The sequence below is a fragment of the Drosophila montana genome, unplaced genomic scaffold (assembly GCF_035044405.1).
Source record: "Drosophila montana isolate Dmon_TW-CO22-7 unplaced genomic scaffold, ASM3504440v1 contig_2954_1, whole genome shotgun sequence".
Lineage (NCBI taxonomy): Eukaryota > Metazoa > Arthropoda > Insecta > Diptera > Drosophilidae > Drosophila > Drosophila montana.
Window position 1 is genome coordinate 231785 of NW_026997829.1, and position 20581 is coordinate 252365.

General features: G+C 40.0%; 2 protein-coding genes across 4 annotated transcripts in view; one reads left to right on the plus strand and one right to left on the minus strand.

The window, feature by feature from the left end:
- The window catches only part of mamo (maternal gene required for meiosis), a 172928-nt gene that overhangs the window by 112592 nt on the left and 39755 nt on the right, over positions 1-20581 (minus strand). The gene's annotated exons all lie outside the window — the stretch shown is intronic.
- Positions 18030-20389, plus strand: LOC135430137 (uncharacterized). Its single transcript, XM_064684688.1, has 2 exons — positions 18030-18522; positions 19200-20389. The coding sequence occupies exons 1-2, from the start codon at positions 18265-18267 to the stop codon at positions 19866-19868; spliced, it is 927 nt and encodes a 308-aa protein (XP_064540758.1). The 5' UTR covers positions 18030-18264; the 3' UTR covers positions 19869-20389.

Below are 20581 nucleotides of genomic sequence, written 5' to 3' on the forward strand. Positions count from 1 at the left end.
GTCAATTTGGGGCGGCCAGCGTGGGTGGGCAGCGGCAGCGCCACAAGAGTTATGCGCAGAGTTGCCACAGTTGTCGTTGTTGTCGTTACTCCTCGTCGTCGTCGTTGTTGTTGCTGTCGTTTTGTTTGTTTTGACAGGCAACGCACTTCAACTGCGACTCTGGCTTCTATTCGTACACCCTCGCAAAGGGCATGCGAGAATTCTGTCGAGCAATGTGTCGCCGAAATAATTGTTGATTAATTGAATAGCATTATTTTTTTATTTGTTATTTACTTCGTATTTTTACTTTATTCTTATTTTATTTATAACTTATAACTTTCATTTATGTTTTATTACTTTTTATTATTCATTATAATTGTCTTCAAAAAGTTCTTATTATTATTTAATAAATTGTATTATTAAATATTATTAATTTTTTATAATTTATTACTTATTATTTTGTTTTATTTATTTATTATTTTTAATTTGTAATTGCATTGTTCATTCATTATTTATTTACCATTTATTGCTCATATTTTAATATTATTAATATCATAATTAACATTTTATATTAATTTTATATTTATTTTTTTTATCTGTATTATCATCACTATCATTACAATGCAATGTATCACCATAAAAGAGTAGCATAATTTATTATTTATTTATTAACTGTTTGTTTTTTATTTATTTACGACTTATGCATTATTTATTTTATATTGATTTGTCATTTATTAATATCATTATTTATCATCATCATTCTTATTTTCATTGTCATTATCATCATCATTATTATCATTTTCGCATCAATATGATTATCCTTTTTCACCTACAATAGCATCATCATTACCATTAGCATTACTATTAACTTTTTCATTATTATCATTACCATTATTATTATCATCATTACTGTCATTATCATTGCTATCATTATCATTGTCCCCATGAATTGTTGCTACGACAGGACTAATCGGTGAGAAATTGAAGTTTTGATCCAATTATGTATTTTTTTTGGTTTAGTTTGAAATACTTTTATAAGCATGTTATAATTGGATTCTTATATAATACAACATTGAAGGAAGGGGAACAAATATGCTAGTAGAGTATTAAATCGTCGACAACACTGGAAAATAACAGTTTGCTCTCGTGTTTTTTTTGTTTTGTTTCTGCTGTCTAGCCGAGACACAAACCGACATCGCAGTCGCTGTCTCTTGGCTGTTGTCTGTTGCTTTTGCCAATACACAACATTCTTATCAGATTGTTGCAATATTTCTGCTGCTCTATGTTGTTGTTGTTGTTGCTGCCGTAGTTGTTGTTGTTGTTGTTGCTGTTGTTGTTGTTGTTGTTGCAGCCCGCACTCGAGCAGAGCTGCAAAAAAGAGATCTTTATCAAGCCGTAGGTTCAGGCTTTGGTAACAACAACATGGTTAGCAACAACAACAACAAAAACATGTAATGAAAATTATGACAAGCCAAATGCAAAAACGAACAACAACAAAAATAAAATAAAAAAATATTGTGATGAAAAATTATAATTCAATGGAAAATTGCGCCCACACACGCGTATCACACACGCACACACACACACACACAGGCAACAATTATTGTTGCTTTTCTGCTTATCGTGAACGGAAAGCGTTGTCGTTGTCGTTGTCGTTGTGGTTGTGGCTGTTGCTGTTGTTGTTGTTGCTTAATGTTGTTGGATCAGAGTTGTCAATTGTTTCATTTGCTCGACTTGCGTGAAGAAGAAACCTGAAGCCTGGATATATCATTTGCACAGCATTGCTCGCATCCTGGCATTATATAATTTCTCGCCGAAGAGCTCAACGTTTAACAAGATCCATCAATCAGAGCGAGCATTGGAAAGGAAATTTCCATCGATCGATAACTGTGCATGTTGCGAGAACCGAATGTCAAGATCAGACTGTCGAGATTAGCCGGTGCGCCAGAGTGCCCCACTGATCCGAAAGTGGAACACACTCTGAGCACAACACACACACACGCACACACATATACAGTTGGTGATTGAATTGAGCTTGTAATCAAAATGCGTGTTCAACACGCGATCAAACGATCTAACGATCGATCCATAGTTTGTTCCACATGCAAATGTTGTCAGCTTTGGTTAGCAATGACAATCAAAACGTTTGAATTTCGTTTCAGTTTTTCTGTGTAAGTTGTTAAAGATCTTTTATCTTTTAGCAAAGATCTGGATACAGTTTCTGGCTGAGCTTCACGAATATATACATATATGAACATATTCTGCTCGAATGTCCTGAAACTATGTTAACATACTTAGTTACAAGTTCACTTTACAAATAAACTTTACGATTTCTTTACTTTATTATACGAACAATTTCTTAAGAGAGTTCTGCACAAGAGATCTAGATCTTAGATCTGCACTGCAAATTTGATTATTCTTAACCCAAACCATAAATCGCCTTTTATTTTCAATCGCCCTTCTATGTGATTTTCACAATCTAAAACATTACGTAATTACCGATTAGCTGATAAAACTTCAACACTTTCATCACATTCACTCTATGGCTTTCTCGACTTCGCTTTCTTTGATTATACTTCCCCTCTAACTCTCCGATTCTCCCAGTCTCCTCGTTCTCGCTGCATCTTTCCCACTGACTGGCGCTAAAGCCTCGCTTCTCTTTCTGATTTTCATAGACCTCGCTCTTAAGCAACGCCTTTCTATGCGATTTTCATGCGCACAAGACAGGCCTGTTTAACAGCTGGCCACGAACTTGGTCTGCCTCGCTTTTGGCCAAATCAATAGATAGTTAAATTAGCATATCAGTTGCTAAGAAAAACTTACAACAAACAGTAAGAGAATTACAAATTGCAGCGACCGTTAGGCGAATGCGTTTCCCAGCATGTAGCATCATCTGCTGTGCCCAATTGACGACAACAACAACAACAGCAGCAGCAGCAACATTGGCTTTCTTTGCGTTTGTCGTTTATCACGCATCGCTGTCAAAGTGTCACTTTAGCTTAACGTTGGTGTAACGCCAAAAGATATCACAGACAATTCCAGTCTGGGCTCGAAGCCGCCCCAGCCCCAGCGCCTGCGCGCACGCGTAATAACGCATAATGTGCCAACAACAACAACAACAACAACAAAATCACGTTAATGACAGCGACGACGTGCCTTGAAGCCTGGCCCCAGCCTGGCCGCAGCCTGGCTTGGCCTGGCCGCAGCCTGCTCTCAGTTTTAGCCACGGTATTGGCTATTTGGTCGCTCCGCCGTTCCGCAGGCGGCGGCCTGCAATCGCCGCAGGCTAAAAGCTGAGAAAAACGGAAAGACAAAAAAAAAAATAAAAAAAAAAACCAAACCAAAGCAGAAAGACAGCCAGAGCCAACTGCTGTTTTGTCACATCATTATCAGTTGGCCTGGTGTTGGCCCGGTGCGCAGAATTGGTGGCATTATTGACATGACAGACATGGCAGGTGTGAAGGAATTCGCCACTAAATCATGTTGTGCGGTCCATTTTGATTGGACGACACTGTCGGCGATTGCCGTCTTAATAAAGTCATCTAGCGGTTAACATTATGCGGCCTAAGACACTCGGCAACAGGTTTGTGGCTCAACTGAATATGAACGAATACACGGTCAATCAGAATAACGCACAAATCATAGGCTAGATGCGCCTCTCTATGCGATCTTCATGAAATCAAGTGGCGCTTACGGAGTGTACGACCAACAGAGCGGTTGAGAAGGTCAGAGGGATAGAAAGTGACATAAAAAGAAAGAGTGAAATAATGAGGGAGGGAGAGAAAGAGAGAAAGAGAGAGAGGGAGAGCGAGAAAAAATAGTGAAACTATCCAAGTGAGAAAGAGAAAGAAAATGGACGATAATGAGAAAAAAGAGTGACAGTTAGAAATGGGAAAGAAGAAAGTAAATGAAAGAGGACAAGTCTAAAATGCAGAACAATCTTGAAAAGGAACTAATTGAGATAAAGAAAGCGAATTTCGGGACAAGCGAATGACATAAAAGGAAGAGAAAGGTAACACACAGTTACCTAAGTAATTGACAACTCAAAGTCATGAGAATCGCATAGAAAGGCTAAACGAAAACAAAAAAAGCATTACGTTAATGTCTGAAGACATACCAAATTTGGATTGAGTTGTGTTCAATATATTTGGCTTAAGCTTAAGATAAGTTCTGCCATTAGCAAATCGTTTTTATGGGCCATAATAAATTGGACAGTTTGCAGCGCAGTGTACGTCCGACAGTGTAGGGAATTGAAACGTTTAGTGAGCCGCACAGGCCCAGATGAAATTGAAGTTGAAGCTGATGAAGTCCCAGTGCTGGCCACAGTAACAAAAAAAATGCTGCTTGCGCCTTGTGCTTGTTGCATGAATAATTCATAACAATGAACGACAGCAACAGCAACAGCAGCAACAAGAGGCACGGCAGCAATATGAAAGCTGGTCCAGTTATTAACTGGCATTGTGCACAAAAAAGTGAAAGCTCATAAGGCAATCAGTCAAAACGTCATCAATAGAATTAAGTAATCAACTCGCTAGAGCCGCAAAACTGACCACACACAACACGCAGTTGCAGGCAGCAGCAGCAGCAGCAGCAACAACAGCAACAACAGCAACAACAGCAACAACAGCAACAACAGCGGCAACATTGCAGACAATAGGCAGCTGGCGAGAGGCAGGAAAGAAAAAATAAAAGCCAGCAAGAGCCTGAGCATTGATTGTGGTCAAAAAGGAGTTGTCCGAGAGAACAAAAGTGCGAGTGGCAGGACCACCAGCAAAAACAGTTGCCAAGAACAACAAACGGAAAGCCAGCAACCGGCGACCAGCAACCGGCAACCGGCGACCGGCAACAGACGGACGGGCAAACAGCAGTTGGCACTTTTTTCCCCTGCAGTATTTTTTTTGTATTCCTTTTTTGCCCGTCTTTTATTTTTTTGTTATTTTTGGGTAAGTTGCTTGGCCTGGCCGGCAGTTTTGTGGTTGTGGCCAGCTTGAAACGGACACCGGAGAAAACAAATGTCGATAAAGATAAGCGCAGCCCGGCCTCAGCTCCAGCTCCAGCTCCAGCCCCGACCCGACCCGGCAGCAGCAACATGTTAATTTGGCCAAACTAACTGCCTGCGCGAATCAAAGGCCCAGCCCAGAAGAGGTCTCAACTCCGAAAAAAAAAACATATCTTAAACATTTTTGAAGCGCGTGCCCTCGCGTCAAGTCCGTGTGGCACGTTCCAGCTGCCGCTGCCGCTGCTGCTGCTGCTGCTGCATATTGCAGCCTGCCACACGTCACTTATGTTCACATTTTGGCCAGTGCTAATTATTGAACAGGACCTCCCCCCCCCCTCTCTCTCTCTCTGCCCCTGACACCCCTTCAATATATATGTATATATTACAACTATATTCATTTGCATTTGCCATCAGCCAAGCCCAGTTACCCCTTTTACGGGCCGATTATCACCAGACTTTATGTGCAGCTCAGGGACTCGCTGACTTTGTGGCCAACAATTATTGCAATTATTTTAATTGCTTGTCAAGAGAAACAATAAAAACAAAAAAAAAAAAACTCATTTAATTTTTATGCATGCAGCTATAAAAACTAGCCACAGATCTGCCAAATACAGCAGAGAATGCAGTAATTGTATTCGCATATCTATTCTTAGTTAGTCATATGCAATTCGCAATGGGAAAGCGAGAATATCTTTGGGCTAGATACAAATCAAAATAAATATATATGTATACAACTATTTGTCCTGACTGACTGACTGACTGACTGACTGACTGATTGGTGATCAACGCACAGCCCAAGCCGTAAGAGCTGTAGTTACCTTAAGACGGGCTTTCCGGCAATTCCACCCATCCATGTGTGGAAAAATCGCTAAAAAACTTGCATGCAACTTTTTCGTTTACCAAAGATCTTTGTCAAAGATTTGGTCGGGGTCCCCAAATCTCATCCGATTTGCCCGAGGTTTAGCTCTTTGTTGATGGCTTAGCCTCTAGATCAAATTGGCATTTAAATCCGGCAACAGTATTCTTGGTTGAAATTCATGTACAAATAATACCCTTAAATACCCTATATAAACATAGGTCAAGACTACCCATCCCCATAACTCGGTCACACTTTGTGCACATTACAAATGATTATTAAATCGGTATAAATTTACATTTCCACACATGCAATTATTATTTTTTTTTGTTTTTGTTTCTTTCCACATTAACAAGAGCTCCATAGACGCACATAGACCTAGTTGTATCCCGTTGTCGTCCTCCGTTGGGTCCTTCGCCCGGCAGCACAGCTCTGCCCGAGGATCCACACGTCCTCACATTTGCAAACGCCGGACGCGAAGTTCCTCGAACCGAAGGACGAATACTTTTTTTTGTATTTTATGTTTTTGTTTACTGTCGAGTCCAAAAGTCGCAACACGTTACAAATTTGTTGTTCTCTTTTTTTTTCTAGGCAAATACATTTTATGTGCAAAAATAAAAAAAATAAATTAAAAACTCGATTTTTTTTTTGGTTTTTGTTTTGTAATTTTGGTTGTGATACGTTTGCAGGCTGAGACTGAACTTGAAATATTTTGTTATAGCCAGCCCGAGCAGCTCAGAGCTGTTGACATTCTCTTCGCCTGATACTTTGATGGCAAACAATATGATTTCAGTTTAAGGCTCCTTTGTACACCAAACGAAGTAAAGCGCTATGAGCTCTATGTTTTCTAGTTTTTAAAGTAATCGAAGTATGCTGATGCATGATTCGATTGTTCTCAGAGAAAGCTGCGTATTTAAATGTATCCACCAAGGGCAACTCTTGGGCATATTAGCTGGCTTATCATTATTTAAACTGAGCAATACTTTTGTAATATAATTAAAATATATATCTCTATATAGTATAAAACTGTTTGTCCCGACTGACTATTTTGTTTTAAGTTAAGTTTTGTCTGATTTGTATAAAAGTTGTTTGATTTCCGTCCGATCAGTTCCAAAATAATTTTCAAAGCTTTTTGAAAACATTGATTTTATAACATACGTGCCACGGGCAAGGCCGGGAAAAGTATATTTATTCAAATAATAATAATAATTTATGTTTTATTAAGGTATGCAAAGAAAAAACATAACAGATAAAATACTATTGAAAATACCCTATGAAAAAATTCGATGTATATATGAAAACATATATGAATTGGTCTAAAATGTTGTTGTATATTGAATTAATATGAATTTTGTTAATTTATTTTTTTTAAGATAAATTTGGAATTTTAGTTTATTTATAACAATATAATATAATTTAAATTAATTCAATTAAATGTTGCAGTTCTTTGAAACTTATTTTTATTATATTTTTATATTATATTTTTTTATTCCAATTTTCCAAGGAGTTTCTTTTAATCCTTTGTTAATTAATATATATTTTTTATAATTTTCTTTATATCTATTGATTTTTATTTTTATTTATTTTATTTGATTTGATTTATGATTGTATAATGTTTTAGATATTTTCCAATTTTTTTAATAAATGGTAGATATTGTTTTTGATTTATTTATGCGATTTTAATTGTTTTTTATATTTTTTTACATTTAATTTGATTTATTCTTAATTTCCAAACGTGTTTTATTTTCAACTCTGTGCTAATAAATAAATATTTACTATTATTCCCTTTATTTAACTTTTGTTTTAGTTTAATGTTTTAGGTATTTTCTAATCATGCACTAATTATGCGAATATTAAGCAACATTTCACGTTTTTGTTTATAATTGTTTTTTATTATTTATGCTGTTTTAATTGTTTAAAAAATGATCGCCACATGGAAACTCTTGCTGCAATTAAACTAGGAACTTGTGCTGGAATGGCTTTGCGAGCTTCTCATGCTCCACTTTGATATGCTTATCAGTGGGATCTATGCAATGGCAAATAGATTCAACATAAAAATTAACAACCACCATTCGGGCAGACACTAATTTTTGCCTTATTTATTTAGCTAGTTGCACTTCGCGCCTCGATTGGCCCAAGAAACCAGCTACGACTGGGCCAAGAATACGAAAAAGAACAAGCAGAACAACAACAACAACAACAACAATAAGAAAAACGGCAACAACAATAGTTTTTTGACGTCTGGAAATTGTGCAGAGTGCAATTTGCAGTGGCCTCCAAGTTCAACTAACATTAAAAAACAAAAAAATACGAAAAAAAAAAAAAAATGAAAAAAAAAAGAGGAAAAGTAGAAGCCAAAGCCGAAGCCGAAGCTAAAGCCAAAAGATGAGGCTGAAGACGCGGCTCGAAAGATGTGGCAGCTACCCAAAGGAATGCGGCGGCAAATGAAATTGGCAAGAGAAGAGGCCAACAGCAACGGCAACAGCAGCAAGAACAAGAACTTGGCTAGAATCAGGCATTGCCAAGACAATTCGAGTTGCGTGATTTGCGTGAGCGTCGTGCGTTGACTGACTGACAAACTGACAAACTGACAAACTGACGAACTGACGAGCTCGCTCAGCCTGCCTGCCGTCCTCCCTCTCTCTCTGTGTTGCGGGAGTTTTGCCAGCTGCAGAAAACCAAATTACAATACACACACTGCATCTATTGCAGTTGCAGTTGCAGTTGCAGTTGCATTTGAAGCTGCAGCCAGCACTCGGCAGTCGGCAGTCGGCAGTCGGGTACTTGGCACACACCAACACACAATTGAAATTCCTTTGGCGCAGAAATTGCATTTCACGCTGAAAATGCGTGCTCTGCGTGCAGCAGCCTAAAGTGCAACGATAGCAGCAGCAACAACAACAACAACAACAGCAACAACAACAACAACAACAGACACAACAATTGCTGCAACAGGAACCAAGCAATTATCTTTGAAATGCAAGCCGAATGCAATATACTCTGCACAACATTATATTTATTGCATTATATGAAATATCATAGGATAAATAATGCATTCATATTCTTCAATTCCCATAAGAATCGATTTAATATCGTTTGTATATTCAGTTCTTGTTTTCTTGCAAAAATCTGAAGGAGCAATACTTCGATTTTGTGTGTTTTCTAACACTATAGCCACACATATTATCTCAGCTCTTTTATATAAAACGTTCTTATTTTCTTTGAAACATCTGCAAGAAACTAGCCTGTTTTTGTCTTATCGTATATAGACTGAAAATGGACTTTCTAACGATATCGTATATGGACTGAAAATAGAGTTTTTATTACGATATCATAGAGGGACTGCAAATTTTTATTACGATATATGATATCAGTATATGAACTGAAAAAATAGTACTTATTTCAATATCGTATATGAGCGGAAATTGAGTTTTTTTTTTACAATATCGTATATGAGCGAAAATAGAGATTTTTTACAATATCGTATATGAACTGATAATTATTTATATATAATTATATATATATAATATAATTTGTAATTATATTGTGTATTGATAGAGAATCGAGTTTTTGTTACGATATAATAACTGAATACGATAACAGTTCTAATGGGGATTGAAAATACGGTGTTTGTTACGATGTCGTTTATGGACTGAAAATAGTTTTTTACGATATCACGTATGAACTGAAACACGATTACGATATCATTGATGGACTGACAATAGGGTTTTTAAGATATCGTATGTGAACTGAAAAAAAATAGTTTTACGATATCGCGTATGAACTGAAGATTTAGTGTCTCTTTCGCTGTGTGTAAAATGTAAGAGTATTCAAGCTGACTGTTCGATCATCAGGTTTTTTTTTTCATTATTTTTGCACGTGTCAATCGCGTAGTCAATGACGTAGCTGAAGGAACCCGCGGCCTGCAGCCAGTTCAGCGAAACGCACAAAACTTTATGGGATCAGAGCTGACTGGCAAACTTTATGACATAGTGATGTTAATCTCAGCTCTGTCGGAGTCGGACTCGAGTTGTTGCAAGCACAGACACAGACGCGGCCGCAGTCGCAGTCGCAGTCGGAGTCGCAGTCGCAGTCGGAGTCGGAGTCAGTAGGAGGCAGCCCAAGTAGCTGTCGGGGCCAAAGTGTAGGTGCGCGCGCCTGCGCAACGGCAAACAGCGCAGATGCCGCTGGGTGGCGGCTCTGTGGCAGCATGTTGTTGCCGCGATTGTGGGCCGCAATGCCGCCGCCGTCGTGCCGCAGAATGCCCAAAAGCGCAACACTTGCCACGCTTGCCACAGCTTCGACTGTTTTTGCCGCATCCTTGGCTCGGCGGTCACGTCTTTGTGCTGCTTCCTATTCAGCGATTAGCTTGCATTTTGCGTGAAACGAATTTAATTTTAGGAAAATACAAATAAAAAAACGAATAGAAAAACAACAACAAAGTTTTGTGGCATGCAACCAAAACTGTTGTCAATATTTGCGAGACGCGACTTTGTTGCTGTTTGCATTTGCAACTTGGCTGCTGATGCAGCACAAAAGCGGAGAGCTAGAGAGAGAGAGGGGAGAGAGAGGGGGAGAGGCAGCTAGCGAATTTTAAGCAAACATTTTTTAAATTTCATTGCATTTTTGTTATACCCTGAACCCATTGAAATTGGGTAAAAAGGGTATATTGTATTTGTGCAAATGTATGTAACAGGCAGAAGGAAGCATCTCCGACCCCATAAAGTATATATATTCTTGATCAGCATCAATAGCCGAGTCGATTTAGCCATGTCCGTCTGTCTGTCCGTCTGTCCGTCCGTCCGTCTGTCCGTCTGTCCGTATGTATGAACGCAAGGATCTCAGAACCTATAAGAGCTAGAGAAATTTTAGCTGTAGGTCCTCCTAGTCCCCGCGCAGATCGAGTTTGTTTCCGATATTCGATAACTTGCCCCGTTTCCAGGTAATCGATAAAAATCGATATCGAAATTCTGTTTTTTGAGCAATTTCGGCAAATAAAACTTGACATGTAGCTTGTAGAATAGTATATATATATCTCAAGTATCTTTCATTTTATACCTATTGCCTGTTGGAAGAAGAGGGTTCAGGGTATTCCCCAGTCGGGAGCTCCCGACTAGAAACTCTTACTTGTTTTGTGTTCAATTTCCCGAGTTGTTGGCTTCATTTTGTTTGTTGATTTTTTGACATACGCAACTTTTGGGGCAACAACATGTGACGGGAACTTAAGAGCTGGCAGGCCACATTCATTGGCCAAAAAGACTGCCAGTTGCCCCCAGTCGGAGAGGTCTGCCTGCCCGCCCGCCTGCCCGCCCGCCTGCCCGCCCGCCTGTCAGGTCAACAATCTAATTACAAGTCGGCACACGCGGCTGTCACACCAGAGAAGCACTCGACACTCGACACTCGACTAAAATGTCGTGACTGGGCGCAGTTCCCGTTCCCATTCCCATTCGGCCATAGTGTTTCCTAGACCCTCCCCGCCCCCTTGTCTGCCGCCTTATCGTAGGTAAACACCCGATGCAGCGTTAAGCATCTGCAATTCGATTTAAAGTCGTCCATAATCGAAGGCATTCCGAAAGCTTTTAAACTCCTTGTGAATGGCAATTTATGCGCTGTGAATGACAATTGGCATTCACACGGTGAATAATTTCTTTACTCTCCAGCTGAGAGAGAGAGAGAGAGAGAGAGAGAGCGAGAGAGAGAGAGAGACGGAGCGAGAGAGACGGAGCGAAAGCTAGAGATAGATATGGGAGAGGCAGATAGAGACCAACTCAGGCTACACATTTATTTTTCTAATCCTGCGGAGAGTATTCGAAGAGATATCTCCGACTCCATAGAGCATATATATATATATATATATATATATGCAGATATATATATGTACACATACTAAATCAATAACAAGGACAGGTCCATCTGTCTGCCTCTCAATTTCATGGAACTTTGCCTAGGTCCGACTCTCAACATTACTTTCTATGCAGGCGCAGTACATATTACCGAATCGAACGGATCGTGTTACTATTGGCATAGGAGAAATGGGCCGAAAAGTGGATACTTCTATAAAAATCGGTTTGTATATCAAGATAACTTGACCGACGCAGGCATTAGCTTCTTAAACTATGCTGCTTATAAGTGTGCCAAGATCTCGCTAGAATATACATATGTATATTCTCGAGCATATTTTGTTTTCCATGATATTTTCATTTAATTTTTCTAATATTTTTCTAATTCTATTAAAATTTCTATTATCTATTTAAAATTTCTATTATCTATTATAGTAGCTTCTGTGTGTTAAGAATTGACTTTCTCGCTTTCTTTGATATAGCGCATTCACCTTTCACTTATTCACATATCCATATAATCCGATTTGATTTCAAAATTGTTTATACGAATTTTTTTCTCATTTTTCGGTTTAATCAATATATATTAGATTCTTATCAAGTATGTGCTTTATTTGGACTTTACCAAGACTTTACTTAGGTCTTCACAAAAGTATTTTATTCCAATTTCTCATTTATATATTTATCATAACATCCATTTCGGATTTTTAACAAATTAACTCTATTTTTACTGACAAAAGCTGAATATTTCAGCTAAAAGGGTTGTGGATAGGGTTTGCAAGCTTTTCAAATTAATTGCTCTCTTTCATTTCTTTTTAGTCCAACATTTTTTTAATTTGTCATTAGGTCAAATTTAAAAGCCACAATATGAGCTACAAATGAGAGAAATTAACAAATGCTTTTGTCGAATCTGTCTTGATCTTTGTCAATTGCACATAATTAATTAACATTAGCCAATCGTATTGGCTGAAATTGAAATGGAAATTGAAAATGCATTTTCCATTTTCATTAAACAAAAAAGAATGAAAGAATGAAGAAAAACCATGTACATTGATTTACGCTCTTAATGCACTCACGTCAAGCAGCGGACAGCTACGGCAGAGGGGCGGGGAGAAGCAACGGGGGCGAGGGGGCTGTTTTGTGGATCCGATATGGGAAATCCATTAATAAATAAAGCCTGCGACACTTACCTGCAATGACAGAGAGAGAGAGGGAGAGAGAGAGAAAGCATGAGTGAAAATGAAATGTGTGAAAAATGGGTAAAAAATGCAAATAAAATATTGTTAAAAAAGAATTTCATTAAGTGCAAATGCTGCAAAGGGCCAGCAAAATGGCGGCCATTATAGCACACACACACACACACACACACACAAATATATATATGTGTATATAATAATGGGGCGTGTTGTTGTTGTTGTTGTTGCATGTTGCGTGTGTGTCAACTTTTGCACTTTTTGCGCAAATGCAAATAGTGTAAAATGTGAAATGTGAAGTGAAGCAGGTGAATTAAGTGCGGCCGAGTGGTTGGCCCAAAAGGTAGACTGAGTGACTGAGTGTGTGCGAGTGTGTGCACGTGTGTGTGTGTGTGTGTGGCATGTGAATATAGTTTCACACGAACGCAAAAGCCGAAACGTAAGCCGAAGTCGTCGCAAGCAACGCTTCAGCGATTCGCACTGAAATATATACGCGATATATATGTACATATATGCCTCTTCATGTGTGTGCGTGTGTGTGTTTGTGTGTGTGGCGCAACTTCAATGGCCGTTGCATTATTGCTGCAACGCAACTAACAACAACAACAACAACAACAACAAGAACAAGGCACAACGCCTACAATTGGCAAACCGCCCAACAGCAAATGTCCAACCCCAATAAAAATTGATATGTAAGTTTGTGTGTGTGTGTGTGTAGGTGTGTGCGTGTGTAGGTGTGTGTGCGTGTAGGTGTGTGTTTGCATTATGTCTAGAAACGTTCGAAATATTTGAGGTAGTGAGTCCAGGAGGAGCAGGCGGAGGAGGTGGAGAAGGCAGCAGCCATACAACACGCAAAGCAGAGCCTAGAAGTCAGAAGGGGCGTGGTGTTTGTGTGTGTGTGCGTGTGTGTGTGTGTGTGTGTAGGGTAGCTCAATTTCAAGTCAAGCAGGCAAAGGCAACTGGACACACACAATGCAAGAGCGAGAGAAGGGCACTTAAAAAAAGAAAGAGCGAGAGAGAGAGAGAGAGAGGGAAAGAGTGCGAGAGTGAGAGAGTGAGAGAGAGAGAGAGCGAGCTAGGCTCTTGGCCTGTGAACGCGTTAAATGCTCGAACGAGCGAGCGAGAGGGAGTGGGTGAGCCGGGGTAGGAAGCGGTAGACGTAGGGCAGCTATGCCCAGGCGGTAAGGGTTGTTCACACACACACACACACACACGCACACACGCACACATGTGTGTGAAAATGGGATGGCATAGGTTAAACGAGCCTAGGCCGAGGCGCCGCAGCGTGGTATGTGAGCGGCGGGTCGGCGTCGGAGTCGGGGTCGGGGAGGATTCGTAGAAACTCGATTGTGGCAGCCTAGTCACAATTTTTGAGGGTCGTCCAAATGCGGCTGCCATTTTAGTTTTGGCCGCCATAAGCAATCAACAACAACAACAACAACGACAACAAAATAAATGTGGACAAAAATCAAGTCAAAAACTCACAAAAGAATTAAGAAATGTTAAGTGCAACCAGGAAAAAGAAAAGCCAGAAAAGAAAATAGTAAAGAAATTAAAACATTTAAGCTCAAGAATTTCGGTGAATGTTTATTGATAGGAATAGGTTTAATCTAACATAATTATCGCAGTCAAATATCGCAAAAAATAGCTTTTTAAAAATATTAAATCGAGCACAAAATTGAATATTTAACAACAATTAATTATATGACAATAATTTGTTAATGCTTCGAAGCAGCAAAAGACAAACTCAAAACATTAAGTTCGAATATTATGCAATTTCTTTATAATTTCAATGTTATTTCTAGACAATTCCCAAGCCATTTCTATGCATATCTTTTAGTTTATTATTATTACATAATTATATGTAATAATATAAAGCATTTATTTCAGGTTTTACCTAAAAAGTTTTTATAAATTTATATATAATTTAATAAAGCGATCAGAGCGTAATTCTATTGTTGCAAAGAATCGTAAAAATAGTACAGAAATGAAAAGTAAAAAAAAACTACGCTTATTCCTATAAAAACCCAATGGCGATCGACTATTATGGCTGTTATTTCAACCCTAACTATTGAGTTATTCAGTAAATTTAGAAATTACGCACGAGTGGCTGAGAAAGAGAGAAGAGAGAGAGGGAGAGAAGTTAAGCAGTGACAGCTTAGACACACGCATGTAGCACACAGACTAGCATGAGGAGCTTCGATGGCGATCAACTGAGCAAAGGCGCTTTGAAAGCTCACCAATACACATGCAGCTAAGAGTGCAACTGTATGAGTGCCGCTTTCTTTGGAGAGAAAATTGAACAGAGGGTGGGGGAAGCAGACAAAAAGAAAACTAAGAAGCAGTCAGGAGACAGAGAGAAATAAGATAGAGGAAAAAGAGAAGGTAAAGAGAGGGATAAGACAGGGAAAAGAGATTGAAAAGAGAGGGAAAAGAGATGAAAAAGAGAGGGAAAAGAGAGGAAAAAGAGAAGGAAAAAAGAAGGAAAAGAGAATGAAAAGAGACGGAAAAGTGAGGGAACAGAGACGGAAAAGAGACGGAAAAGAGAGGGAAAAGAGAGGGAAAAGAGGGGGGAAAGAGAGGGAAAGAGAAGGAAAAAAGAAGGAAAAGAGACGGAAAAGTAAGGGAACAGAGACGGAAAAGAGAGGGAAAAGAGAGGGAAAAGAGAGGGAAAAGAGACGGAAAAGTGAGGGAAGAGAGACGGAAAAGAGAGGGAAAAGAGAGGAAAAAGAGAGGGAAAAGATCGAGCGAAAGTAAAAAAAAACAAAAATAAAAAAAGGTGTATATTAAGAGTTAAGCAGAAGAATAAAGAAATTAGTCAAGCATTTCTGGGGCATGTGGAATGTGTTGCACTAGCGAAGAATTCTTCCAATAGAAATTGGGGGAAACCCCTCTGTTCAGCAACTTGTTATACAAAAATGCCAGCAATAAATAAAGCTTTCAAGATACTATTATATTATTGAACTGCAAGACCTGCACTCAACAATAAAACGTTTCAATTGTACGGCCAAAAACTAGTTTCTAACTCTAACAAGCATTTCGGTGCATAAAGAATATTTGCACGGACTCTATGATTAACGAGTAGCGCATATATTAAATCGCGCTAAGGTCTAAACCCGATCGAAGACAAACTCTCGATAATTACTTGACAAGCTATAAGAAAAAAAATTAAGCTAAAAATAAATATAATATACATAAAAAAAAAAAATGTATCTAATAGGAATAATTTTGCATTTTTGATCGTTGGCTCAAGATTTATGCGAGCCAGTTGTGTGCACACAACTTCTATACTACAGTTAATCGATGTATATATAGATATAGATATATGCTTATACAAATGTGTGTGTGTGTGTGTGTGTGTGTGTGTGTGTACATGCGGTGACTAATGCTTGTTTGAATAGCTGAATGTTAACTATTTAATGATTAATGCTGCCAGCTACTGTCTAAATTTCGACTGCCCTTCGCAGCCAGCTGCCCCTCACCTCCTGAACAGCCACAAACCGCCCCCTCCCGCCCCTAACCGCCCCCTTAGCTAATTGCCCGACTTCCTTTTGCTTGACACTGACATTGAATCTTGTTGGGTTTGGGTTTCGGTTTTTGATTTTGATTTCGTTTCATTTCGTTTCGCTTTGATGACGGAACACCTCAAAAGTGAGCGCCGCTCGTTGCATTTGTATTTGTTTAGTGGTCACTCCATACACACACACACACACACACACACACACACATACATACATACGTATGATGTATGTGTGTGTGTGTGTTTAGTTGTGCATGTTGCGCGCGCGTATTAAATTCAGCTTTAGTCTCTGCCCTGCCCAGCTACCTCGCTCGCTCTCGCTCTCACTCGCTCTCGCTCTCGCTCTTCCTCTCTCTCTCTCGCTCTCTCTTCCGCCTTCAACTTGGAACTCCTCAAGCAGTGTAGCCACCCTGTTGCGGTGCTTTTTTTTTTTATATGATTATTGTGTTTTGTTGTTGTCGGTTTCTTTTAATATTTCATTTGTTATCCATTCTACGGCTTTGCTTTTCTTTCTTTGCCTTTGCTCGGCTGCATTCGCGCTGCGCACGCGCAAAACTTGTTAGAAGTTTTGTGTTCTATTCTTATACTATATACACATACATACACACATCTAGAGAGGCGAGACGGAGGGAGGGCTGGGAGCTCAGAAAGTCGGGTAGCCGTCATCGTTGCGCAAATGTTCAAGGTTAACAACGCTCAGGCGCTCGAGTGTGTGCAGTTCGGTCCGTCGATAGATTTGCCAAATGGTTAATGGAACACGGACGCAAAGCGACGCGACAGCCCGGCAAAGCCGGCAACTAGACAGACAAGTGGGTAGGTAGCATGCGATATACACACACACATATATATACACACATCTGTATATATACATATATTCACTTAGTATATGTGCCTGGCCTGGCGATCGTGTCGCAGCTGCCCGTTGAATGGAATTATCTGAGATTGAAACAAAAGTAGTCAACTGTTTGATAAGTGTTTCATTCCAGCATTCCCGAAAGCCCAGTCACCAGGCATGCCTCTCAAATCATGCCCAACACTCTTCGCAGGGATTCCAGCATTTCTTCTAATGGAATTCATATATATGTATATATACAATTGTGTCGCATCTGCCCGTTGGATGGAATCATCTGAGATTGAAACAAAAGTAGTCAACTGTTTGATAAGTGTTTCATTCCAGCATTCCTGAAAGCCCAGTCGCCAGGAATGCCTCTCAAATCATGCCCAACACTCTTCGCTGGGATTCCAGCATTTCTTCTAATGGAATTCGGCTTTGTGCTCTCAATATTAATGCGCAATGCGTACAATTTGGCATGCTGACGGAATTATAAAACCAGCTGATGAAGAACCTAGTATATACATATGTATATGTATGTGCATGTAGCTCCGGCACAGTTGAACAATCTCTTTAGTGTGTTTTATTTCAGTATTCCGAGCAGCAAAGTTGTTCGTTCGCTAGAATTCCATTTGTGTTTGGGTAGCCAGAAAAAAAAGGGTTCTCCTGTGTTTCATTCCAGCGTGAGAAACAAATGGAATTGGGATGCTTTCAAATGGAGCTATCAGCTATTTGAGATGTGCAGGGAAGTATTCGGAAATCATCCAAGGTGGCCAGGCATTGGATTTTGTCGGAACCTTTGAAATTTTTTCAGCTCGTTTTCATTTTATAAAAAGTGCTCAACTTAAGCACACGTTTTAATTTTCTATTTTGCAATTTTTATTTTGATTATTTGGCAAAACTTATTGTAAAAATCGTAGCAAGTGATAATTAAAAATCTCCACTTAATGCTCGGTGCAAACCAAATTTAATATCGCAGTGTATGACACGAATTAATCAACACCAACAAGGAGAATAAGAAAAAGAAGAAGAACAACTCCTCTACAAAATGTTTTCCAGCGATGCGGAGCTGTTGCGCAATCTGGCCAAGACGCAGTCGACACGGGGTCAATCGCCGCGTGAGAAGCGCGTCGGCCTCATAGCTGCAATGGGGCATTTTAGGCCAAAAAATGCCACGCCCATTCAGTTTTACAACTATGTGAGAGAGTTTTGCATAATGCACAACTGCAGCATCGACGAGGCCATGGAGAGGGCGCCCGACTCCTGGACGAAACTCAGCAAGGATCAAAGGCAGCTCTACAATTCCGTAAGTGCGATCTCTAGCTCTTGCTCTTTCTGTTTCCATTCCCCTGTTCCCATTTACGAGGCTGCAATTTGTATTCCACTGTTCCAACTGTGCCGTGTTTCCTAACTTCTAACTCTTCCCAATTAAACTGTTCCTTAAGCAATTGCATGCAGCTGTTTCCAGTTCAACTGTTCCCACTTTCGTTCAATTCAATTGTCCACAATTCAACTGTACCAGTTTCCATTGTTCCGGGCTTGATTGTTTGCGATGGGCGGCGAATTCTCTCCATTTCCAATCCCACTATTCACCTTGCAACGCATTTCAAATGTTCCATATCCACTGTTCCTAGCTCCGTTATTCCACGCTTTAGCTATGCCATCTTCCACTGTTTCCTTCAACTGCTGCACTTTACCTTAACAATACGATATATTCCACCATTTCCAATCCCATTATTCCTATTGCAAATCATTTCTAATGTGCCACATTGAGTGTTCCGGATTCCACCATCCACTATCTCATCTTCCATTGTTTCCAATTATTTCCTTCAACTGCTGCACCTTGCCTTAACTACGATATATTCCGCCATTTTCAATCCCAATATTCCTATTGCAAATCATTTGAAATATGCCACATTGAGTGTTCCGGATTCCACTGTTCCACGCTTTAGTTATGCCATCTTTCATTGTTTGAATATACAGGAGATGCACGCTGCTCTGCCAATTCCTGTGCCCCGTCACCTAATCTATCGCGCATTTCAAATGGAGCGGGCCGGCCGCTGGAAGATTAGCTCCATGCCCGCCGCGAATGGTGCGTCCACCACGTACTCGGTGGAGTCGTATGCGCCGCCCGTCAAGCCCACCAAGATGCAGGCGCGTTTGCGGGCGCAACAGCCGCGCTATGACAACTTGGCCGAAACGTCGCCGTGCTGCCTGGAATCGCCGCGATCCCCAAAGAAGCAGCAGCTGCGTACTTTGACGCCGCCCGAGCAGCGAGCGCAGCGGGCGCAGCTGGAGAAGGGCACCTGTTCGCTGTCGCTCACACGGATACTGTCCGAGGTGAGCCTCAAGGGTATGCGCAGTGGCCGGGTCAAGGTGATGCCGGTGGCCATGATGGCCAAATCTCTCAGCGAGGGCGCCACCGAGTCGCAGCAGCAGCAGCAGCAGCAGCAACAGCAGTATTCGCAGCCAAAAATGAAGCCGGCGGCAAATAGCAAAAGCAAAAAACCGCTAAAAAAGCCATCGGCTGTGAGGAAGAAGCAGATCGCCGTCAAGGCGAAGACGTCAGCGAAGCAGCCATCCGCTGGAGTGTCCAGGACAGATGTCAAGCGAAAGTATCCAAATAATAAGAAATATAAGAAAAAATCCTAAGCGGAACTTGTTCGGTGCTGAACCAGTTGAACATACACAGAATATGATTCATGTTTGTTGTTTTCCCCCCACACACCCCACACAAACACTTACCTCCCCCCACCCACACACACACACATCAACACACAGCAGGACCCTTGAGGACCCAACACACCCCAACATACACATCCGACTTGAAAGCCAAGTATATATATATATATATGCATATATATGAATATATTTATATGCATGCAAAACCCGTTATAGTTATCGAACGATTGTCGTTGCTTATCGAATGTTTACACGATTGTTTTAATCACGAATGCACCGAATGTATCTCGAATGCTAAATGGTTAGAATGCTACTTGCTGCTGCCACTTAAATTGGACTCAAATCTACTCGAAAACACTCGATTAACGAAAACCTATTAAATATTACTCATTGTATTCATTACACGTTTCCTAATATTGTTAAACCACAAAACGTTTATACGAGCTGCTTTTCAACGCAGAGCACAAAATACAACGTGAAGCTACACTCAACATCTATGTATGTATATATATGTAATATATTCAACAATTTTATCTAGATATTCGTGTGAAAGAGTGTTGGAAATGCCTGAAAAAGTTTGTCAAGTTTATTTCGATAACGATAACTTCCATGTTAGAAAAAAATCGTGTTCTCCCTCTCTCTGCATTTCGTTATATGTACATATCTATTAAGTCAATTTTATA

Excerpts from the sequence above, each read along its gene's own strand:
- LOC135430137 (XM_064684688.1), top strand. The coding sequence starts at position 18,265 with ATGTTTTCCAGCGATGCGGAGCTGTTGCGCAATCTGGCCAAGACGCAG. Across the intron at positions 18,523-19,199 it reads AAAGGCAGCTCTACAATTCC|GAGATGCACGCTGCTCTGCC; the intron begins GTAAGTGCGATC and ends TTGAATATACAG.